The 26,681-nt window shown below is 41.1% G+C and overlaps 1 protein-coding gene across 1 annotated transcript in view; it reads left to right on the top strand.

The window, feature by feature from the left end:
• The window catches only part of LOC122794870 (vomeronasal type-2 receptor 26-like), a 109,047-nt gene extending 82,607 nt beyond the window's left edge, over positions 1 to 26,440 (top strand). Inside the window, exon 4 of the mRNA XM_044063469.1 lies at positions 25,539 to 26,440. Coding sequence (XP_043919404.1) covers positions 25,539 to 26,440 — 902 coding nt within the window. The remainder of the gene's footprint in view (positions 1 to 25,538) is intronic.
• The last annotated feature ends 241 nt before the right edge of the window (positions 26,441 to 26,681 follow it).

Raw genomic sequence — 26,681 nt, 5'->3', positions numbered from 1 at the left:
AGGCAGCTCTGCAGCACCACCCTCAATACTGGGACACCCACAAGGTAAGTGACTCACACATGCCAGTCAGGGGGGTTCACATACCCAGCAACAGTCACAGCCAGCAGGACAGGTGTAGATAAACACAAACAAAGGCTGTGCTATGGCCTCTGAATGAGGCCTATGGGTAACCTCCCCCCAAGGCTTACACAGACAGACTACAGCAGGTCAGGTAGTGGGATGTCAGTTCTGAAGGGTAGGAAGTCAGAAACTAATATGTAGGTATGCCTCTAGTCAGCATGATAGCTAAGACTACAGAATGAAATGGAGTACCCGACATACCAGTACAGTCCTAGCAAATGTGTGCAAGTGTCAGATGTGTCGCCCCCCATCCTACGTATAAATGTAGTCACAATCAGGTTTGCCCCCCCAATCCTGTGTAGAAATGTATAAATAGTCAGGTGTGTCCCCTATCCTACGTAGAAATTTAGTAAAAGTCAGGTGTGGCCCCCCCAATCCTGTGTAGAAATGTATAAATAGTCAGGTATGCCCCCCATCCCACATAGAAATTTAGTAGAAGTCAGGTGTGCCTCCCCAATCCTGTGTAGAAATGTATAAATAGTCAGGTGTGCCCCCCCATCCTACATAGAAATATAGTAACAGTCAGATGTGCCCCCCAATCCTGTGTAGAAATATAGAAATAGTAAGGTGTGCCCCCCCTATCCTATGCAGAAATGTAGTAACAGCCAATGCTAAATGATCAACAGATACCCTGCAGAGACAGCATGCTACCTGTAGGTGTACAACATAAAGGTCAGCACTACAGTACAAACTACCTGGACTCAATCCAAACATTCAGTACAGACGGGCATACTGGGCATGCCCACACAGAGAAATGAAGGCAATGTCAGTCATCAACATACTGAAAGGTCATACTGGGCATGCTCACACACTTAAACACATGAAGGCCATGTCTGCAAACACCAGTGGACCAGACATATCTGGTAGCTGCAAATGTTAGTGCAGACACTCCTCAGTATGCACCACTCATGCTTTGCACACACAGTGGATAGGAATACAGACATATATGTAAGGACAACACACTATAATAAGCCAAAGGTAGACGTACATAGATGTGTGGAAGAGGGTGACTGTGACAAGGAGCCATCAATGCCTGTCCCACCCAGCACACAGCCAAAGGGCCACAACCACATGAGGGTCAGATGTCACTCACTGCAGATACTAGCCACCGGTATCTGTCAGCATTACAGAGTAAGTGGTGCACGTGCCAGCTGTGCAACATATTGCCAACATGGCTGTACAAGGAAGTAATCATCTAGCAGCTGTATACACGTACCTGTGAAATATGAACCAGGTTGTGCCCGCATGTGGCTTGTCAACCCCTAGATGAATGGGTTATGGCCCATGCACAAACACTGCCCTCCCCATAGCCCCACTATGACAAGGATGGTGAGTTCATCCACTGTGAAATACACCTTTGGGAGAATTTTTGTCTAGTAATCCCATAACTGCGCACTGCTGTAGTGTGATAAAGTAGTTATGTAGGAGTTCTAATGCCAGCCTTGGCAAGTGTGTGTGCATTTGCATGTGTGTCTGTCTGTGTAGAGAGCAATGCTTTTCAGGGTGGTCATACTCCCTACAATTGAAAAGCTCTACTTTGGTAAGGCTGCTGATGTCATCCACCTAGAAATACACCTCTGGGAAGGTTGTAGCCTAATAATCTCTATGGCACGTCCCGTAACTGCATACTGCTGTAATGTGATAGACTAGTTAGATAAGAATTCAAACCCTAGCCTTGGCAACTGTGTTTGTGTGTGTGTCTGTCTGTCTGTTTAGAGACCAATGCTTTTTAGGGTGGTCACACTCCCTACAATTGAAATGCTCTACTTTGGTAAGGCTGCTGATGTCATCCACCTAGAAATACACCTCTGGGAAGGATGTAGCCCAGTAATCTCCATAGCATATGTCATAACTGTGTACTACTCTAGTGTAATACAATAGTTAGGTAGCAGTCCTAACCATAGCCTTGGCAACTGTGTGTGTGTGTGTCAGTCTGTCCCTGTCTGTATAGAAAGCAATGCTTTTTAGGGTAGTCACACCTCCTATAATTTAAATGCCCTTCTTTAGGAAGGCTACTGATGTCATCCACCTAGAAATGTATCTCTGGGAAGGTTGTAGCCCAATTATTCCCATAGCATGTCCTATAACTGTTTACTGCTGTAGTATGATAACTTAGTTAGGTAGGTGTTCTAATCCCAGACTTGGCAAGTGTGTGTGTGCTTGTGTGTGTGTCTGTCTGACCCTGTCTGGGAAGAGAGCAATGCTTTTTAGGGTAGTCACACTCCATTCAATTCGTATGCTCTACTTTGTCAAGACTGCTGATGTCATCCACCTAGAAATACACCTCTGGGAAGGATGTAGCCTAGTAATCTCCATAGCATGTGCCATAACTGCGTACTGCTGTAATGCGATATAGGCCTATGTTAGGGGTTCTATACACACACATGTCAGTTGTGGATGGTTTGTGTGTGTGTCACTGTCTGTGTAGGGAGCAATGCATTTTAGCCTAGCCACACTCGCTATAATTCGAATGTCCTACTTTGGCAATCCTGCTGATGTCATCCAATGTGATATACACCTTTGGGGAAAGAGTACTCCAGTAATCTCCGTGGCATGTACTATAACTGTGTAGTGCTGTAGTATAATAAACTAGTTAGGTAGGGGTTCTACTACCAGACATGACAGGTGTGTGTGTTTATAACTTGTATCCTGTGTGAGTGTGTGACACCTGGGCCCAATGTGTAGTGGATTTTGCAAATTTCTTATATGGTGGCCCTAGTATATATCACAATGTCCACCTTACAGGGATAACAGATGTGAATTAGCCGAAAGGCTGGAGTGCAAATCCATACCCATACATGTGACATCAAGGCCAGGCAATCACAGTTAGCAACCCAAGTATTACCCAGAGCACACATGTCTCATACACACACACACACACACACACACATGCTGAGGCAACAGCCAGTATGTTTGTAGTGCACTGCATATTGACCACTGATAGTAACTATAGAGTGATTGCAGTGGCTTAGAGGGGGCATGGCACTCTGTTCATCTGTCCAGTAGGCACATACATGCAGAGAGTGCGCCTCCTTTATGTTCCACACTGGACACCTGCAACACCTGTGGTGCCATCACCTGTGACCCACAAAAGGCATACCATGCCTGAAAACACACCCTGCATGGACAGATGCCTCTGACACCAGGGAATGCCATTAGCACGCTATCAATGTAGGTGCAAGGTTAACCTGCTCTCCATTACCAGTTCCTGCCACAGGTGGTCAAGACTGGCACATCTGATGATAATCCGTGTACACAACATGGTCCCGACACACCAGGTACAGTTCCACATGTCACTGTACATGCATGTGGGAGGTGTGCACATCCCAGACCATGTCCATGTCATGGACTAAGGAACGCATACATGGCAAGTGATGCACAGCATTGGCCACACGCAATAGTCACTCAGGTGACTGGATGGTAGATACAATACCTGTCATGTCAGTTCTATGTTTATGAGCACTACCCATCTGTAGGGTCATCTGCAGACTGGGCAGTGTATGTTGCCTTTGGTTTCATGTGTTACCCACAGAGCATGTATCTGTGAACTGCAGAAGGTACTGTGAGGAATGCAGTCTGTAGATGGTGAAAGCCGTGAAAGTTACTGACTTCATTTCCCTCATAGGACATATGTTGCGACAAACCCTGTTACAACAGTAAACGTAAGATGTTATCACAGCAACATGTCAATATTGGCCCTGGGCATGCGCTTGCAGCCACAACTCTGTCAACCTTTGTACATATGTCATGCATTAAGAGGTGCATATGTGCTGTACACCATAATTAGTGTCATTATATCTGATAATAAGCCAGTGAGATATCAGACTGCTACACATGTTATGTACAGTAGGGGTTATATTTGATGACATAACCGGGACATTCTGTGGTTGTTTGTACAGTACTGAGGTCTGTGTACTTATGGTGAATGTCGACAGTGTGTGTATTGTCAATATGTACCTTGGCCTGTGTATAGACTGTGGTAGATGTCATTGTTCTAGGTCCCGTCCTATCTGATGTTACATGCTGCTCCACTATGTTACCGTACTGGCTTACATGTTCGTAGGGCCATACACACACATGTCCCATACCACAGATAGACATCAGACCACACGGTGTAGCGGCCCAGTATATGTAGGGTTAGTGTGTGAGTGGCATGTATGAGGATAGTGTTGAACAGATAGTCCACATACTGTAATATTATGCTAGCTTACCATATGTGGCTGTGGCTGTGTTCACATTGGTTGTGGTTATGCACTTCCACACAGATGCATCTTACCCTGTGAAGTGACATGCCTGTAGAGCCTGCTATATAACCAGGTACATGTGCATTCACTCATTGGAGATGTAGGCCAGCATTGAGCCAGTCTGCCTGTAGCCTGCACAGTGTTTTGTTACATGCCTAGCAGCTTAGTTTACTTACCCAGTGAGATGTCATGTGCTGATACTTGCCAGATGTACTGCTGCCGGGCCTCCCTTAACAGTCATGTATGTCAGACGGAGCGGTGGGATGCTGTACAGATATATGTCATTATCTAGTGGATAGTATGTGGCCATGGAACCTCTGTGCCAGCAGTTATTATGTGTCAGGACAGACAGTGGTGTGTGAATGCATAACCTATGGGGGTGAATGTATACCAGTCATTATGTGTTATACCCATCTACATGGCTGCTAACATCCGTATTGTCAGACTTGGTCCACATGTTCTGCACTAAGGGGTTCTGTGTATACCTCTGGGACTGTACAGAGTGTGTCAGAATGTCCACATCTATTGGCCAATATCTCTGCTGTAGTCCACAGGAGCATTACGTGCTTGCAGCGGTACTGTACAATGATGTCCTTATGGTGTCTGTCAGTAGCCAATGGCGCACATGTGAAAAGCAGATGTGACCTCCCACACACACCATGTCTGTGAAGACAATCCCTATTACAGTAGCAAAGTCTACTAATATACCTGCTATACATACCTGACATCCCCTTGCACTATGGAGTTGGGACTATAGGAGCTGAGGTAGGGCTACATCCCTTGTTCAGGACATATGGTGAATATATATATATATATATATATATATATATATATATATATATATATATATATATATATGACTATCCAGGTATCTATATAGATAATTACACATGTACATATCGGCATATATATAGATGGGTGTGTATATGTACATAGATATGCATATACACACCCAGATATATACATATACAGAGCATTATATGTCTACACATATACAGATAGTGATACATATGCACATATACGTATACCATGCTGCCATTTCTGCAAGCAGTCCACTGCTTTGGTATCCCCCACACATACGGTGGGGCTAGGGCCATATATGTGTGGGCTTCACCTACACAATACATGTGTGCCCATAAGCACTCCACAGGCCAGTGTATGTAACAGTGGTATATGGCCCTGTAATATTGAATCTAGTGGGGGATGCACCATACATAACCTAGGCTGTTACAAAATATGGGTGTATCAGGGGTGAGCTGCCTTAAGGTATCTGGATGTGCAGTACCATACATTTCACCTATCTTGAGATTACTTACATAAAGTGGGTTACTGCAGGCCTACCGCCTCTTGCCATACAGACTGCTCTGTTTGCCAGTGTGCCTGTGATGGTGTCAGTTATGCCTTGTTATGTAACAGTTACATCCCATTTGGCCAACTGAAGTCTGTACCACCTAGTGATTGTGTACAGAGTGCAGATAGAGGCTGCTGGACTATACACCTGTATCACTTACTGCTGATTGTGTGGTATCCTGTGGCCCAGTCTGTCTTTACTATTGTATGATTTGAAGGGCTTGGCCCGGACAGCAACAGTTGTGGACCTTTCCAGACTACTGTATTAGTATAACTGTTTCACAGTTGCATTACTCTGTTTATATGGATGTCAGTGTCTGAACAGCTATATGACATGGCATATACATCAGTAATAGTACACAAATAAAAGTATTCCATTTCTGCAAACCTGTGTGTGGTGTTTTATCTTATGACCTCTCTATGGGTATATGTTGCAGACAACAAAATTCACTTGTATAGGTGGCTCATCCAGTGTCCAGTTGTTAGGGTTTTAACTGTAGGCATAGTGGCTGTTCCATATTGTGTGTGCCTACTACATGAGTATCTTACTGTACATACCTCTGCGTGTGTATGTGTAGTCACATGTATATCTATATATATATATATTATCTGTATCTGCATATATGTGTCTGTGTATATGTATCCTGAGGATGTTGATAGCTTCCACATTTTACATTTCCTATGGAAGCCAGTTTGTACAGCATGATATGTTACCAATATCAGCCTGACATCATACAGGTGGGATGTAGTACTGTTAACATCTTGTGCCCATGTCGTGCCAGGTCCTGGTTATGGCATCTGCAACAACTGGTAGTGTATTGCAGAGTGGACATTTTTGGCTATGGGGTGGGGGAATGCCTATTCTTACAAGATGTATATTGTTTGGGGCCTCTCGACCCCATTAACGGTGCATGTGGACATATATGTTTTAGGTAATCTAGCATTGCTTTCTACGGATGTATGGTTACATATATATATATATATATATATATATATATATATATATATATATATATATTTATTTTATTTATTTTACATTTGTTGACCGGGCTAGTCTAGCTGGATATATGTCCATTTTCAGTAGAGGCCAGGGGAGAAAAGCTCCAATGGTTATAACAAGTTAAACAGAGATTGGCAATACAATACTAATATGTGAAGACAGAGCTAGTTAATACACGATATACAAAATATAGTCAGAGCAAAAACCAAAAGTATAATAGACAAATGTCTTATAAATTTTTTTTTTTTTTGTTTTGTTACAATAGTCATACAGTATGTAAGAGATAACATATATCTATATAGATGTTATATAAAGGTAGACCTATCAAGGGTATAGGGAGCAGAGACTGTAAGAATTATGGAAGAAGAAAAGATAGAGAGGAAGAAGCAGAGTTAATCCGGGTTGTTGCAGGAGCATAGCCAGTGTTTATTGAGATGAATTTTCAGTTGTCTTTTAAATAGTTGGAGAAAGGACAAAGATAAGATATCAGAGGGTAGTTTGTTCCACATTTTTCCAACAGAGTTGGAAAAGAGACAGTCACCTGCAGAGTTATTGGGTTTGGTTATATTAATCAGTAGTTTGTTAGAAGAGCGTAAATGTTTCAGGTTATTGTATGGTGTGATGAGGTTAGAGAGTATAGGTATTTTAGTTGGTTGGTATAAGATCTTGTGAGCTATTAAGAACTGTTGAAGTATGAGTTGGTTTGGAAGTTCAAGCCAACCTAGTTGTCTTAGGTTCAGGCAGTGGTGAGTTCTAAATGGGGATCCTGAAGCAAATTTAAGATGTTGATAGTTTTTTGAGGTTGTTTTTGGAGAGATTTGTGCATATGGGGGAAGCATATAGAAGAGTAGAGATGAGGTGAGATCTGGCTAAGGTGGTCCTTGCTTCAGGTGTAAGGAAGGGTTTGATTCTGTAAAGGGATTCGATTTTTTTATTCACAAATTTTATTGTGTTGTTGATGTGAGAGTCAAAGCTGAGATTATTATCAATAGTTATTCCTAAAAGTTTAGTAGTTGAATCTGGAGAAATAAGAGTGCTATCAGTGGAAGTAAGAGTGAAGTTGAGTGGGGCAGATTTACGGGAAGGTAAGAACAATAGCAATTTGGTTTTCTTGAGGTTAAGGAGTAGGCAACGGTCACAGAAACATTGTTCGACAGTGGTAAAAGCTTTTTGTGTGAGTGACTGGAGTTCAGTTTGTGAATTAGCAGTGCAGATTATAGTAGAATCATCTGCATATTGTATGCAGGTAGTGTTTGGGATAGCTGACTGGAGGTCATTAATAAAGATAGAAAATAGAAGGGGGCTTAGGATAGAGCCTTGAGGTACACCTAAAGAAACAGGAAGGAGATTAGATAGTGCATTTTTCCAGAGAACTGCTTGCTGACGGTTTTCTAGGTAAGATGTAAACCAAGTTAAGGAAGGAGGATCAAGTGAGAGAGATTTTAGTATGTGTAGAAGATGTTTATGGTTAACCATGTCAAAAGCTTTAGATAAGTCAATGAAGACTGAAGACGATAGGTTATTATTGTTGCGGTTATAGTTGATGGAGTTGGTAAAGGAGAGTAATGCTGTGGTAGTACTGTGGGAGGGTCTGAATCCATGCTGACAGTTAGCAAGTAGGTTGTTTTGCAGAAGGTGGTTAAGAAGTTGCTTATGGATACATTTTTCCATGATTTTAGCTATAGGTGATAGAAGTGCTATGGGACGGAAGTTAGAGAAGTCATTAGACTTACCCCCTTTTTGTAGTGGGATGATGTGAGATATCTTCCAGATAGAGGGGGAAATTCCTTCATTTATGGATCTATTTATCAGAACAGAAATGGGATAGGCAATTGCTTTGGCTCCTATTTGCAAGAATTCTGCAGGGAGTTTGTCTGCAGAGGGAATGGTAGTTCTTAGTTTTTGGAGCAGTGATAAGATGAAGGAGGTAGATACAGGTTGTAAGTGAAAGGAAGGAGGTGGATTTAAAGTAGGTAAGAGTAGCTTAGAGGTGTCGGGAGATATATATATATATATCTGCTTACATATATATAACTATGTCCGTATATACCTACATAAATATATATCTGCGTCCATATATGTAACCTACTGTGTATATGTAGACATATAGGTGTAGACATATATATGTGTCGATGTAGGCATTTGCATGTATATATGTTCATATATATTTATATATATATATATATATATATATATATATATATATATATATATGTGTATATATTTCTAAATATATATATATATATATATATATATATATATATATATACACACACACACACACACACACACACACACACACACACACACACACACACACACACACACACATATACATATACATATATAGATACGTTGTATCTGTTTAGATATTAATATATTTACTCACACACATACATCTAATTGTTGGTATACATTCTCTGTACTGTTGCATGTCTGGGCAGAATGATATGATTCTGAGAACATCAGATCTGTGTATATCTGGCATGGCTTAGTGGGAAATCACCTTGGGTATTGTGTGCAGGGTCCTGGGTTTGAGCCTTGCAGAGTCTGTTTATTTTGTTGCTGGGCAGAACACGGGCCGTTGGATACAGAGTGATTAAGGCACTTTAAAGCAGTTCTAAGCATGTTTGTGCATGTTTGCACGGAGGTAAGCACTACTAACTTCCAGTTACAGTTTCTTATACTCAGCTTCTAAATTGCTTAACCTATATAGGCATTGCTTACCCCCACGCAAACAGGCTTAAACCCCTGTATTGCTGCTTAAAAGTGCTTACTCCCGCTTACCCCGTGCTAATTTCTTTAAAAGAAAAGAAAAAAGGGTTGATAGGAAAGTGGTGCAAAAGGGGCACAAAGAGGGAAAGACAGTAGGGAAAATAGCTAGGGATGTGCAGGAAGGGTGTTGGGAATGTCCATAGCTTCCCATTTCTTCTACAGAAACAGCTGTACATATACACTGAATTTGGAGGTAGATTTGGACACTCAAACCCCTGGGAGAGGGGTGAGGGCAACAATAATAAGTTGTGATGCCAATTAGACTAGATTATATGTGTCCAGTGGACAGGTGTGTGAAATGGATGGCTATGTATGGAGCAAGATTTTTTTGTAGGGACAGATTGCCCTTTTTTTTCAGGCGAGAGTGGGATGTTGGGGAGAGGTAGTAGGGATATTTGGGGAGGTAGGTTGGGTAGGTTAACAGACAAGACACACAAGATGCATACAGGGGCAGTATATGAAGCATGTGGGGGTAAACATCTTGATGGGGAGGAATGTTGGGATATTGGAAGCCCACAAGCCCCCTACTGGTAACAGTGGGACTGAGGTCTCCACCCATGGGCAGTCACCACTGCACCTTCACATCCCTAAAGGTGGCTATGCTAGGGGCTGAGCCGCAGAGCCAGGCTGACTCTGTAATCGTGACACGCAGCCTTCGATCTGGCATTGAAAATCACCAAACTGCTTGTTGATCGCTCTACGCACCATGACCCCGACCTGGTGACAGGTGCCTGTCTGCACCCACTCCCAGGGTGTTGAGCCCCATCCCCTGAGGCAGTTCCACCCGAAGGTAGTGCAGGACCAATGAATTGGGAGGTCCGGGGTTGGGCCCCAGACATGCTGGTGCCTGGTGCCTCGGTCAGCTGAGGTGGGACAGGTGGGTCGAGTTTCATCATATATGGGTTAGTAATAGTCAACACATTCCAGGGTTAGGTATAACAGCATGCATAGATATTCCCATTAAATCAGACACCAGATACGGAACAGTTGCATAGCAAACAAAACACATGCATATATGGAACCACAATGTTAATAAGAACAGCATGCAGGTAAGCTGATGGCACCATGCCAATAATGTTGGAATAATTCAATATGGCACATACATAGGGAACCATTAAAATATTTACCAAACAATTGGGCATTATCGGGGTCATTACATACCAGTTGGGGTGGGTATGTTGATTATTGCTGGAGATAAGGTGTGGGGGGGGTGAAAGATGTCAATTAACAAGTATATTCCTGTAGTCCACATTACTTTCCTAGTTAGTGCTGTTATCTGTACCTTACAAGTCTTCTAACACTACCCTATAGCCTTATTTTGGGCAGTGATATGGCTGTCAGCGTTACACATGAACAGGTTTTACCTTCAGTATATACGTCTTACCTAGTATACCTGTGGAGGATATGTTTAACACTGACTGTTTGTACACATATGCCCGGATTCTGGGTTGATGTTTTGCACTATGCTATCTGACTTTTTCTGCACAGACTCTAGCCATGTGTTGACCACATGCTGGTGTGCCTGGACATATCTAGAATATTGCCCTCTTCCACCTTTAGTGACCTGACACACACATATACATGATTTCCTGCACAGTTATATTATGTAGCACAGTGTGGGTGACAGTGACCAGTGATACTTTATTATTCAGAGAAACTGCAACACTCACAATCCCCTACCATACCCGGGTGGACAGTACCAGTACAGGTTATATCGGTCTGTATTTCTCAGCACAGCATTCGCATCCAACGTACCTGTGGGAGCAATGTTTGTTAGCACTACCTGACTGCTGCCATACAAAGTTCCAGATTACATAGTAGTACTCTGCACATACATCTCACTCTGTTACTGTACACACTCGAGTCACAGCTTGACAACATGGGAGTGTAGATAGGACATACTTGCAATATTACTCTCCTAACAGTTTCAGGGGTTGCTACAGTGACAGATGTGTTCTGACAATCACTTGTATTCCCTGTTTGCTGGCTACACATCTGGGATCATCCCACAGACTTAACAGGGGGATAGGCAGCAGATATGGGCACATATACTGGACATTCTGGCCTCATGTGTACAGTTGAGGAGTCTGAATCTGTATGCAGTCTAATTCCACTCCCAGGATTCATATCATGGCTGTGTCTGCTACAACGTAAACACTGTCCATCACAGCTGTGTCTGCTATATTAATATTGCTGTATATCTCCAATCTTCTTTCTGTCTTATTAATCCCCTGTGCTTATGCATTTCGGCCTTGTATAACAAAATTCTTATACAGATATCCGAGACAGTTACATGTTGTAGGACTGTGTGGGCGACAGTGATGTGCAATACCTCATTATTCAGAGCAACTGCATATCATTCTTGCATTTCTGGGCACAGTGTTGGTATCTGACAGACCTGTGGGAGGAATGTTTATTAGCACTGCCTGAATATTCACACACACAGTACCAGGTTCCACATTACTGTTATGCACATACATCTCACTCTGTTACTGTACACACTCTGACCACAGCTTAACAGGTTGGGGTGTAAATAGGACATACATGGCTTCTTAGTCATATAAGATATTGGGGAGTTGCTAGTGTACCAGGTTTGTTGTGTTGTCATAGATGTGTGTCAAGCCATTGTATTTCCTGTTTGCTGCCTATATGTTTGGGATCATCGCACTTTTTCCCAGGGGGACGGGTTGATAGGCAATAGATATGGACCACTTTAATAGACATTCTGGACATATCTGCACAGTTGTGAGGTATGATTCTGTATGCAGACTACTACAGGATTCAAACCGTGGCTGTGTGTGCTAAAAAAGCAACATTTCACATCTCAGTTGCATGTGATATTCGTTTTTTGTTGTCTGTACTTTCCGTTTACTGTCTATGTGCCTCTCAGTTGTACTAAATGGCTTCTGGGGATTACACCTGTCATATACAGGCATTCCTACACATTCAATATATGATGCATGGTGTGGGTAACAGTGCTTAATACAATAGCATTATTACATGATTGCAAATCTACATTACCATATGATACCACAATATACACATGCAGTCCAGCAGCTAGACCTGTTTTGCCAGGATATTACACTTTTATTGTCATGTAAACAATATGTGACTCATCCTGCCATATTCTCTACTGCATGCAGTATTTGCCTTGAACAATACAGATTTTATGCTAGCAATTAATTTACTACTACTTCTATTTTTATTTCCTATGACAGTAAAAGCATGAGTATAACTGACCTGCCTCACATTGCAACCGCTCCTGACGGCTGATGTGGGCCTCCTGGTTCACAGACCACTCCGTTGCAGCTGTGGGGGACATAAGAGGAATATTTAGCCATACCTATCCATGATATACCTGAGCTGGCACTTATTACACACAAACTGGGGTGATACTTACACATGGCTGGAACATCCCCTGATGCTCTAGCCTCTTGGAGCCACTCCTCTAAGATGTCTCCCTTCCGCTGCTTCAGGTCGGCATAGTGGTGCCTGACCTGTTCACCAGTTCTGGGTATGCCAGTGGCACTGGTGGGCTCACGGGCGAGATGGTCCCAGGCCTCCGCCTTATATTGGGAGCCCTGGTACTGGCCCTGCAGCAGTCTCTATGCATGGTCTTTAACTAGGAGTCCTGCCATGTCCTTGGACTCCCAGATGCACCAGCGCTGCACTCAGAAGCACACTCCTTCTCCCCTTACTGCCATAGTGCCTGCAAGGGGAAGCTACAACCAGTTATGAGATGTATTCCTGCCTCCTGGGTTTAAGTAGCGATGATTACCCGCACGTTTCCGTCATTGGCCGGTTTTGAAAAGGCTGAGCTATGGGTAAACCTGCTTACCTAGGTTTGGCATTGTTTAAAGGAGTATACCACTGGGCACAAAGAGTTAGCTGGCCTACACATTGCTCACACCTCCTAAGCTGGCCTGTGCAATGCTTAGCGTTGCTGACATTAGACCTTCATTATAATGCTGTTTTGGCATTGTGTTATTATTCATTACACATTATATGTATGCCTGGTATCCCTGATTGATGTGTACATACACTCTGTAGGGTCTTGTGTTTTATTGGGGACTTCGACACTCTATTACAATTATACCTCACTTCTGGGCTTACTGCTGTACTCCAGTTCACATATGTATGTTATGTGGTGGGTTATGGCACATATGACTGTATACTGATGCCTTTCACAGGTTCAGTTTGGTTATACTATGGTGAGAACATGTTTACTACTACCTCATCCTTCTATACTTCTGAGATGGCTTGGTGGATAATTACTGGGACTATACTAAATAGGATCCTGGGTTCGAGACCTGTATGGTTGTTTAGTTTGTTGATGAGCAGAACAAGGGCTGTTGGTTACTGAGTGATTAAGGCACTTTTGAGCAGTTGTAGGTGGATTTGTGTGACAGTAAGCACTGCTAACCTGCCGTTACATCTGCTTACAGAGGGTTAGCTTTAGACTTGCTTAGCCAGTGTATGCATTGATTACCCCCACACAAACTGACTTAAACCCGCTTACTAGTGCTTAAATATGCTTACTACTGCTTATTTGTGCGTAAACCTGCTTACTAGTGCCTTATTCATTATGACCCTGACACTTCACATGTGCATTTATGTCCTCCCCGCGGTTGGGTGGGCATTTGAAAGACTTGCGTAAATGGGCGTGCCTTCATTGAAGGTTGAATGTTGAGCTGGCACCTCAGCGTTCGTGAAATTCTACTGCCAATCATTAGCAGACCAGAGTTCCGCTGTGGCGACCCCTAACCGGGAAAAAGCCGAAAGACAAACAAACATTTAGTGGGTTTTGCAACAGAAATATTGATCATAATGTGCTTTGCCTAGTAAAACGGAATGTGCTGCAGTGGGACTTGAACCAGGAATGTCTGCTCATAAGATGAATGCTCTGCCCACTACGATATTGCTAATATGCGTTGTATGTATATATCTTCCTTGTTGTCCTCTTCAGCCTTTTAAGCTGCTTTAACTGTAGCTAAGCAATGGGCACACCCGTGCACCTATGGTTAGCTGTAATCAGATTTAAAAAAAAAAAAAAAATAAGGGTTTTTTTCATTTTATTTCTACATTCTGTTGCTGTTATATACAATGGGGACTGTTGTCGTCAATATGCAGTCATCTGTGAGCGGTCTCGGTCATTGCATACCACTTTCTACTGTATGTATGTATGTATGTATGCAGAGCTCTCAGCATAAACACGCCCCTTGCACTCTTACATGCTCCGTGTAAGCCTAGGAGCTCGAGCAGTGCACCTTATTAATATGCATGGTGCGCTGCCATCCTGCCCCTACATGGTCGCTTTCGTGCAGGACTAAGCTAGTCCTGCATGGGAGATTAATAAATCCGGGGGCATGTTTCAGTTAGAATCACTGGTATTAAGTATAAGGAAAAATAACATTATATATGGGCTATCAGTTAAAAGTCACAAGATATCTCACACAATCTGGTATGTTCATGACATCTCCTTAATTCCTGCTTCCTTTATTTTTCTTTTTCACCTATCTACCTTTCATTAATGTTTCTTTTCTAAGCAGACTCCATTTTTACTAAAGCATTTATTTAAAGAGGAAGATCCTGGTGAAGGCAAACAATGACCTCATCTGTGAGGCCCTCATCTCTGATCAACAGTATGGTTCCCCGTTGTCAGAATATATGACTCATTCCTCTTTCTGCTCCCAAGGCTCTCTTCTTCATGGCTGTGTTTTTGCTGTTAGGTTTATTACATCATTAGATGTACTACTCTGATTAGAATTCAAGAGAAATTCTCAGTGCTGAGACTTTCTGCCCTGTATGTTTTAGCTAGCACCTTCACTGTTACTGTCTTCTTCTTCTTGGACCTCTGTTTCTTCTTCTTTTCAGTCTTCAGTCACCTTAACTTCTCTACTGTCAACACTTACCCTTTTACATTCTACCAACAACTCTATTACCCTGGTCTGAAGACCTTTACTTATTTTAGTAAACAAAAGCGATTATCATATTATTATTTTTTGCCTCCAGAGTGGTTTTTCTCCTTTTGGTTTTATTAACTCTATTACCCTTCTTGGCTCCCTGCTTCATTTATTTATACAATATAATATTCTCTAGACCCCCTAATATACTGCATGCCTTTTTATTCTTGTTTGAAGAACTTGCAGATATTTGTGAGTTCTTTTTTTTTTTTTTTGAATCTAATAATCTTCTCTGAAGATATCACCGATAATGTGGCTGCTATGAGATTGTTGCTGCAAACCCTTCAGCTATTGGCTGCCACCTGAGAAATTCTGCCCTTTTCCTTTTCCGATACATCCGAGTGATGCAGTCTTCACATAAAGTATGCTGCTGCTAAGGAATATCTGTATGCTTTCTACTTTTTAAAGTCAGACATTCTTTTGTTTGGAAAGTGGTGAAAGACATGAATACATGTCACTGCATTTGAGCTGTACTGTACAACTCAGTGAACCAATATTATTTCTAGGTTAAATTCAGTTGAAAAACGTAGCTGTCCATACATGATACTACAGATGCTGTTCTTTAGTTGGTCATGTGGGAGAAATTCTGAGGGGTTCACTATCTTGATGTTACTATGCCTCAGATTATTTTCTAGGTCATCCGCTTTCATTGTTAATGTTGTGCCTTTTGCCTGTCCACTTCTCTGACTTCAGTGATGTGTTATGTTGGTCAGTGACTACTGAAAGCTTGGTTAGCTGATTTCATACTGACTGTAATATTTCTTGATTACTAGCTGTGATATGGTAAAACTCCATGGTTTGTAGTAAGGGGGCAGCTTCTTGATCAGTAGTACTATTTTATTTCTTCTGAGGTGGCTTCTTTAAATCATTGTCACAGTGATTTATCTATATCTGTCATATCTATGCATTTATTCTTTGACGTGCTGCCACTATAAAACACATTTCTTAACTAAATGTAGTCAGTGAGGAGAGAGAAATATCTCTAAGCATCCATATTTCATAGGGGCAGTGACATCCCCATCAACTGTGGTGTTTCTTTTGATTCTTTTGGAAAGAATGCTATATCAAATATCAGTGCGAATGAGGTAGCATTTTTTCTTGAGCTGTGATACCATGTTTCTTTAAGAAGTAAACAAGCAAAGGAGAAAATTAGCAGCATGTTCATGTAAGTTTAAATACTGTTATTATCTCAGTTGTGCTAAGCATTATCCTGAAGTCATAACACCATGTGCAATATCATCAAATGTATTTATTATGGTTCATAAAGTATTTTTTTCACATTGTTAAACTACAGGCATAATTATTTCCTGCAAATGTCTACAATATACCAGTCATGAATTTCATTTACCCCCCCCCCCCCAAAAAAAAAGAAGGACTTGCAAGATATAATGGCAAGTCTGAGATATTTCACAAAGTTAGTGTGCCACACAGTCACAGCCCTTAAGGCTAAACAACACAACTAATACACTAGTAATAGGTGACTCTATTATCAGACACACTGACGTCCCACTCACCAGACTGAACAAGGCGAAGGTCACTGTAAGCTGCCTGTTGGGTGCCAGGATCTGCCACATAACACAAGAACTCAGGTCATTCCAAAGCAAGTACAAATATGACTCCGTCATTGTCCATGCTGGTGTGAATGACCTGAGATGTACCTCCCTGGACTATATGAAAAGAGACATAGAGGAGCTCTCTGATCATGTAGCCCAGGCTGGTATGACCCTGACCTTGAGTAGCATCTTGCCCTCACCAAGAATGATGCCACAGTATAAAGACAAAATGATCAATTTTAACAATTGGCTAAAGTATTGGTGTCATTCAAAGGGGATCCAGTGTCTGTCAGCCTGGCACGACATGCTCGACAAGCGACGTTGTTTGCTAGGGATGGCTTGCACCTGTCACCTCTGGGCTTTCAAATACTGGCTAAGGCTCTTGACACCCCCATAGTGCCTTTTTTAGGCAAGGCTCAAAAAACAAACCCACCTCCATAGACAACACAAGGGAAAAAAAAACTAAGGGTAATGCTGCTCAACGCCAGAAGTCTAAACCTTAAGATGCATGCACTCGAGGCTCTCCTCACTATGGAGAATATTGATATCTGTGCAGTAACAGAATCCTGGTTCAAGGCTCCCGAGAGCACCCCAGCACTACCAGGTTATACCTCATACCATGCTTTTCGGCCCCAAAACTCGGACCGAATCACAAAAGGAGGGGGTGTATCCATATTCATCAAAGATACCCACACCTCCAGGTTAGTGGCACTGCACGAAGCATCAGAGACTATCCATGTGCAACTAACAGTGGGCAAAACTGCCTTTCAGTTTGTAGCCTGCTACAGACCACCCTCCCAAACTCAGGAACCCCACTCGGCATTCCTGAGAACACTGGAGAATATGAAGGTCTCTCCAAACACCATAATATTGGGTGACTTGAACTACCCAAACATTGACTGGGAAAACTACTCAAGCCCCAACACCCTAGCCCAACGGTTCCTAGAATTTATAAACTCAAATGTTATGGAACAACTGGTCAACACTCCCACAAGAGGGGACAACATATTGGACTTGGTCATCACCAACATGGGGACTCTATGTTCCACACCAGAGGTAAACCCCTCATTGGTAAGGTCAGACCGTAAATTAATCTCACTGGACATCCATATCCCGTCCCCATCCCCAGCCAAGGAAACCACAGTGAAAGATTTCTCAAAAGGAAACTTCACACTTCTCAAAACCGAGGAGGAATCCTTCAAAGCCCCCGGACCAGTGGAAAATACTGCCCAAACTGCAGAATCCTTTACAAACGCATTCTATGGACACCTACAGGAATGCATGGATTGTGCTATCCCAGATAAAACCAAGACTCACTCCTCCAAAGGCAGGAGACCTGTCTGGAGGACTCCGTCCATAAATAAGCTATACAACAGAAGGAGGAAGCTACTACATGATAGAGCAAACTTCCAAAAAGGGAAGGCATCTCTGATCAGTACTAGCAAGCAACTACAATCCCGCATAAAATCATCCAAGGCCAGCATCAAAAGAAAAATTGCACAAGACGCTAAGAATAATCACAAGGCTTTCTTTAGTTATGTCAGGAATCTGGGTGGCAACTCCCAGATATGCTCTGAGTTAGTGCAAAATGACAAAAAATACACTGAACCCACAGACATTACCAACATCCTGGCAGACAGGTTCAGTGCAAACTCCCCTCCCCCTTCCCCCCCAAAAGAGCAAATGTCCATCCCAACAGAATGTAGCCTCCCTGACATCACAGATGCACAGATGAAAGCTGCCCTCTCAAAAGCAAAAAACACAGCATCAATGGGACCAGACGATGTCCCGGGCTGCATCTTACATGAGCTCCAAGAAGAACTGAACCCACACATAAAGTCACTGTTCAATCTCAGCCTTACTACAGGATATGTACCCAAAGAATGGTGTACAGAAACAGTGGTCCTGCTCCACAAAGGTGGTGCCACAACGGACCCCGATAACTATCGCCCCATAAGCCTGACTAGTCTGGTCTGCAAAGCTATGGAGCGTATCATCATGGCATCATGGAACTCATAAACAAAGACATTGGGAACCTCCAGACACTGGATCCTACCCAATTCGGCTTTGATAAGGGCAGATCTTGCCTATTAAACCTAGTTGACTTCTTTGAAGCAGTTACTAAGGCCATAGATGAAGGGAAGGTAGTCCACACAGCCTACCTGGACCTTGCAAAAGCATTCGACACAATACCCCACTCAGGCATCATAAATAAGCTCACCAGCTTAAATATCAACCCCTATGTCACAGGATGGGTTGCAAACTGGCTCAGGGATAGTACCCACATGGTCAGAATTGCAGGTGCCATGTCAGACTCAAAACCAGTTACAAGCGGCATCCAACAAGGCTCAGTCTTGGGACCTCTCTTGTTCACTATATACTTCTCTGAGGTACAGGCTAACATGGGAGGACTATGGCTGACCAAGTTCGCAGACGACTGCAAACTGGGAGCCATAATCTACTCTCCGGCTGACACAAGCATCCTCCAAAAAGGTCCCACAGAGACGGATACCTGGGTGCCAGAGCCATGGCCTCAAGCTAAATGCCAAAAAGTGCATAGTCATCCCCTTTGGGAAAAACAAAGTGCCCACAAATTACCACATAGGTGGTAATCCATTAAGTACGGAAGAAGTAATTAGGGATTTGGGGACCCAAGTAGATAGTAATCTCTCCTTTGACAATCACATTGCCAAAGTGGTTAGAAAGACCTTCTATATAGCCCACCTTATCACGAAAAGGTTCACATCTAGATCAAGAGAGGTAATTGTGCCTCTCTACTCATCACTCATCAGGCCCATAATTGAATACAATGCCCCCTTTGGGATGTACCTTACCCGATACCTGCAGCAACTGGAAAGACCAGAAAAGTACCTCACCAAGAGGATCAAGGGCCTCAAACAGATGCCCTATGCAGTTCAGCTAAAGAAATTCCAGCTCTACTCAGTTGCTTACCGCCTACTCAGAGGCGACCTATGCCTGATGTATAAAGCCATGTTCAACCCAGAATTAATGGACATGCTCCACCTCAGGAAATCCAAATCCCTTAGAGCTACACGCTGCAGGGACTTAAACCTCAGCACAGCAATAAATAGGACATGCTGGAGGGACAAATTCATATCCCAAAGGCTCCCCTCACTCTCGAACAGGATCCCAGTCCATGTTAGGCAGAACCTCTCACTGACCCTTTTCAAGAGAAATCTTGACGAGTGGATTGGGGATCGTAAGTTTACCCCTGGGATCTCTTCTATGTCCTTGCTAGACAGGCACAGTGAACTAACTTTAAAAGGGCTATCTTCTGTGACCTTAACTAATCTAAAAGGGAGGCGAAAGCCAAACACACTCTGGCTAGGCTTATAAATGCCCTAGGGCAGATAACCTAGTATGAACCTATGAACCTATGAACCTATATCTGCTATCAAAGTCATGGTCTCAAGCTAAATGCAAAAAAATGTGTAGTAATCCCCTTTGAAAAAAACAAAGTACCCTCAAACTACAACATACGAGGTAATCCCCTGAAATCTGAAGAAGAAATAAGGGATTTAGGGACCCAATAGATAGCCAGCTTTCATTTGATAACCATGTTGCCAAAGTGGTTAGAAAATCCTTCTATGTGACCCATCTGATCACGAAAGGGTTCGCATCAAGATCTAAGGATGTAATGGTGCCCCTCTACTCTTCCCTCATCAGACCCATTATTGAGTACAATGCCCCAATTGGAATGTACCTGACTAGACATCTCCAGCAGCTGGAGAGACCACAGAGGTACCTAAACAAGAGGATTACTGGCCTCAAACAGTTGCCCTATGCAGCACGATTGAAAAAGCTAAGACTGTTCTCTGTTGCATACCGCTTTCTCAGAGGCGATCTCTGTCTAACGTACAGAGCCATGTCCAACCCCGAATTGTTGAACATGCTCCCTCTTAACAAAACCAAATCTACTCGAGCTACACGCTCTAGAGATATAAACCTCAACACAATAATGAATAGAACATGCTGGAGTGATAGATTCCCTTCGCAGAGACTTCCCTTACTATGGAACAGGGTCCCGATCTACATAAGACAGAGCCTCTCACTATCACTCTTCAAGAGGAACCTTGATGAGTGGATGGGTAACAGAAAGTTCACACCAGGGATCACACCACAGCACTGCTAGATAGGGGCCAAGGGTACTAGCTGCTAGTACAAGGGTCTAGGGAACTACTAAAGGGGCGGTGAATATCGCACAACGTGGCTGGGCTAATATACACCTTCAGGCAGATAGCCCAGTACCAACCTATAAACCTATGAACATATAAATGGCAAGGAATGGCAATTGTATAGGTTATTAAAAATCAATATAAACATTTCTTGTTAGCTGAAAGCAAGATGGCTTCATACATTTGTTGAATACTTAAAAAACACTCCATAGCAATCACCTGGGTTATCACCTGTGCAACAGTTGATAAGAAGGAAAATAAAGAGAATGTTATTTACCTCATCAGGATTCACATACTAAGGATCAGTACAAGGCCCCATACTTTCCAACACATTCATCAATGACTTCTACACTGCTACAAAACATGCTACTCTGAGTCTCTATTACAATAAACTAATGACTTGCCAAGTAAAGTAGTTGCAGCTTGCAACCTTCTGCATTGGATTTGTCTTGGTTTTTGAATTGATGACTCATCCCTACTCTCCTCTGCCAAACCTCTGTCTAAACTCCAACACCTTACACAACAATCCTTATTCATTGAAACATGGCTAAATAATTCACAACAACTTTTAAACCGATAAATTACTGCTCTTTATCTCAAACCACATCTCTACTAAAGCAACAATATTCACTATCATTTCTGCCCTCAACACATGATACAATAAGTAAGCTGTACAAAATTACTGGGTATCATTGTAGATAACCATTTGAAATTTGACCACAATCTATCACACGTGTTTAAACAAACTCACCAAACACTAGGTGCATTATTAAAAAGTAAAAACCTATATCACTGACATAGCCAGAAGGCATATGGTCTCTAATTTCTTACTCCCATCTCTCCTCTATGCTGCCCCATTATTGACTAAACTTGTGTTCTAATGTTTGCTAATGTCTGTCAGTTGGCTTCAGGAATTAAGGAACTGTTAACTGTCTGTTTCCTGTGGTGCAAGGTTTGATTCCCTCAGTCTCCATTTTGTGTCAAGTCACTTAACCATGCACTGCTCCCAAGCTGAGCCTGAAAAAGGTCCATGGAGATCAGTGCTCTACCCAGGAAAAGAAAATACAAAAAAAAAAAAACTTTACGTCTCCTTACTGTCCAGACTTGAGAAATGTTATAATAAAATAGCCAAACTTATAGTAAACTATAATAATTGAACATACCACTGCCAAGCACTAAAATAATTAAACTGGTTAGAACTACCACAACACCTAGTTCTTTCTCAGATAACAACAATGCACAGGCTTCTCTATAAGCCAGAAAATTGTGCAGCCCTTAACAACTTAATATAATACTACTTCCTCAGTAGAATTGTATACTACAGAAAAATCATTAATTAATATAACCAAATCATCTAATACTGCAGGTGACTCTCTATGTTCAAATAGTGAAGCTAAACTATAGAACCAAATCCCACTACTACTGAAACCTATTCAGAATGCAGAACCATTTAGAGCACAGCTAAAACTTCAGCTACCAAATCAAGGATCTGCTCCTGTACATCTCCAGGATAAATGCTGCTGTTATCTTCAGCTTGCCATACTATCAAAGCATTTTTCTTCATTCACAATCCTATGCCCCACAACCAGTCTCCACCATTACCTAAATAGTTTTACTAGTATATTCCAGTTATACACAAAGTTTTGTGACACTGCACAGCCCCCAGTCTCAGTACTTCTAATAGAAACCTTATGATAGTCATGTATGGATAATATATATATATATATATATATATATATATATATATATATGTATATATATATATATATATATTTTGTCTCTGAACCTACTTTGCAATCCACCTTATAAGTACAATATTAACATTTACATTTTCTGCCCTATCTATTTCCTTCCATCACCTCAATTTCTTTGAAGTTCTAAACAATAATCACATGAGCTATTACATATTATGTACCTGACGAACCCAGCAATATAACTCTTGAAATGCTCAATGTTCAGCATCTACTAATGAGTAAGTATATTTTATACTGTAATAGTTTCCTCTGCTTTCATATGAATGTTATGTAATTAGCAAACTTCTTTGTAATGTTGACGCCTGAAAGTGTATATTACTGAATATCTATTCTCCATGGGCCTTCACTGAAACAAAAGGTTTTTAACTAAACTCAGTTAGACAAACCCGGCAAACAAAAGCAAAATAAATAATACAAATAAATTAAAATATACATACAAAATATTAAATTGCTTTGACAAAGACTTCAGCTAATGCAGAAATACTACCGTGACATAACAGCCAGTTTATTGTCTACAGTCCATCCAGAGGAATTTCTTAGAATCTAAAACCTGCCCAATAAGCAATTAGTGGAGCAAGACACTATTGTTATTACACAGGCTGATACTCAAAGCTTTGAGATAACTGGGAATAAAGATGGGCATGTATTTTAAGATATCTGCACAAAACTGTTTTCAGTTCAGGAATATGAATTGACAGTGAAATTCCCTCACATGCCAAATCTGCTCCAGGAACTGACACAGTCATCTACTGTAGAAACTGCTCCTGCTTTATAGTTATATGATTGTTCTCGGTGTGACTTTTTTTAGTATATGACTATACTGATCTCTTTAATGTTTCCAATCTATTTGATTGTTTGATTGTACTATGTGATACATCTATATCACTGGTTATAACTTCTTTTACCAATAGTGATTTTAAAGTTTCAAAATTGAGAAAGACTAAAAGATGCATTTTGCTATATGATAGTGTGCTAATAACTATAGCTACTACAGATAACTGCATATATAGGCATTATCCAAATGTTACGCATTCTGATCTAATCGGCTGCATGTTGAATAATGTGAACTGTGTCTCAAGTGACAGCCCTAATATTAGTTTAGAGTACTATAGTTAATGCTGTCTATACTTGTATGCAGCTTATGTAGCCAAAGGGGAGGGATGTAATGCATAAAGAGATCTGCTGCATTGCCAGCTTGGAAGCCATGTTTGTATATAAGACAATGTTTTGCTCTTTGGGGTAAGAAAATCACTTGTATTTTACTTTCTCTAGAATTGCAATGACTGGGCTGTTAGAGAGGATAGCCAACTGTTTTCCTTTCTCCTTTTTATCTGCTTTTATGTTTTCAGGGACCTGCAGAGCTTTTTCCACATTATACCCTTGAAGCCCTATGTAATACTCTCATGACATGTTATATTAAGACATTAGCAGCCAGCTGTGTGCAAGAGTCAAGTGGGAATAGAACATGCAAAATTTTGATGTCACACAAAAGCCAACACGTACCTTTTCCGAGAAAAAAACTATTTATTATGCTTACATTTTATTTTTTTATTTTTTTAATTCAGCTCTGGCTGGATGTGTTTTGATGGAAGACAGTTTGCCAGTCAGGTTCCAGTGTATTTAAAGTTTTTTTTTTTTTTTTTTTTGGGGGGGGGGGGGGTTGCTCTCCAGATTACAGCGATCCATGAAAACACAGCAGTAATGCAGTACAGAGTTGGAAATTCCTGGGTTAGGAGACATTTGTGAGATGCAGCAGAGGCTGTTGAAATTGTGTGGTTCTTTCACAATCACTGTATATCTGTTTAAATGATAAGGTAGCTGTTCTATTGTTTTTTTGTATCAGATATCTGATCAGTCAAGAACTTTGTCATTGATTTTTCCACTGAAGACTGCGTCCTTAAATAAAACTGTAAGAATCACTGTATCAGATGACTTGCACTTTCTCAGAGATGTAATGTCTTTCGAAATGTTAATTATTAAGTGGGTGAGAAGGTATTTTCTCACACATAATGGTATGTGGAGTTTGCTCTACAAGTATAACAGATGAGTAACTGGATTTGTTTTGTGTTTTTCATGAAATACAGCTTCATTCCATTTTGTTTGAGCAAATGACATTCAGTGAAAAAAGCTCATTAATCATGTCAACTGGACTGTCTGCAACCATAAATATATATCTATATAAAATTGTGTGTGGCTGTATGTGCTTCTGTTTACTTTATATGAATATAATTTGAAGATCTTTAAGAAAATGGCATTTATGTTTACATTTGTATGACTGCCTTGTCTGAGTCAATTCATACTGTCAAAGGCAGAAATAGTACTTTTTGTATTTCTGATTTGCTGTCTGAACATTTGGCAAAAGTTCATTATATGCAGCATGTAGTCAAATTAAACATGTTTATCTTATCAAGACATATAGCAGTTTACTAATATATTCAAAATGTTTCTGATTTGTGCTGTAGATGTTTTCTGTTCAGTACCTGGAATACACAATACCTGATGCATATATGAATATCTTAACCAAGCAAATAGTGGTGCTGTTCATATTAAATCATACTGATCAGGTTTTCTTATCTGTAACAGATTCTTTAGACTGCTGGAAATGCCCAGAAGATCAGTGGCCTAATGAAAACTGCGATGCCTGTATCCACAAAGTGATTGAGTTTCTATCCTATGCAGAGCCCTTGGGTACAACTCTAGCTGTCATTGCTTTGTTCATGACTCTCCTCAATGTCTCAGTCCTGGGGATTTTCATTAAACACAGAGACACACCAATAGTCAAGGCCAACAACAGACAGCTTAGCTATATTCTTCTTTTGGGGCTAATGCTGTGTTTTCTTTGTTCATTAATATTTATTGGAAATCCAACATCAGTAACATGCCTGCTTCGGCAAATGATATTTGGCATAACTTTTTCTCTTAGTGTCTCTTTAGTTTTGGCAAAAACCATCATTGTGGTTATTGTTTTCAATGCCACCAGACCTGACAGCAAACTCCAAAGACTGCTGGGACCAACTGTTCCTAAGTTAGCAGTTTGCTTTTGTTTCATAGGGCAAGTTATTATATGTGTTGCTTGGATGATATATAGCCCTCCTTTTGTAGAATTCAATTTGAAGTATGTAAATGGAAAAATAATAACTGAGTGTAATGAAAATAATGTAACATTCTTCTATTGCATGCTGGGATATCTAGGGTGTTTATCTTTTGTGTGTTTTGTTGTTGCTTTCTTGGCAAGAAATTTGCCTGATGCATTTAATGAAGCAAAATTCATTACCTTTAGCATGCTCGTCTTTGTCAGTGTGTGGCTGTCATTTTTACCTGCATACCTGAGTACACAAGGTAAATACATGGTTGCAGTAGAGATATTTGCCATCTTAGCTTCAAGTGCTGGATTACTCAGCTGTATATTTTTACCCAAATGTTATATTATTTTATTTCAGCCTCAGAAAAATACAAGGAAGCATTTAATAGGCAATGTTCCGTAAAAACGTATAACACTATAGAACTAAATAGATCACTATATACTTAAAAATCCAGCTATGGTTTTGTAACTATTTATTTGAATTTGTTAAGTTTCATGTTCTGTATGTGGAGGCTAGAGATTTTCATGTAGAACCCAGAAAATTCTCCAAAACAGAAAATTCTCCAAAACAGAAAGTAAGAGGTAAAAAATTATTTATAAATACAGAGACTTGAGTAAAATGATATGAATTAACATGGATTTTT

This window comes from Protopterus annectens, chromosome 2.part1 (assembly GCF_019279795.1).
Source record: "Protopterus annectens isolate FY-2018-M chromosome 2.part1, PAN1.0, whole genome shotgun sequence".
In the NCBI taxonomy this organism is placed as follows: Eukaryota; Metazoa; Chordata; order Ceratodontiformes; family Protopteridae; genus Protopterus; species Protopterus annectens.
This window is presented reverse-complemented; position numbering and strand designations above follow the sequence as displayed.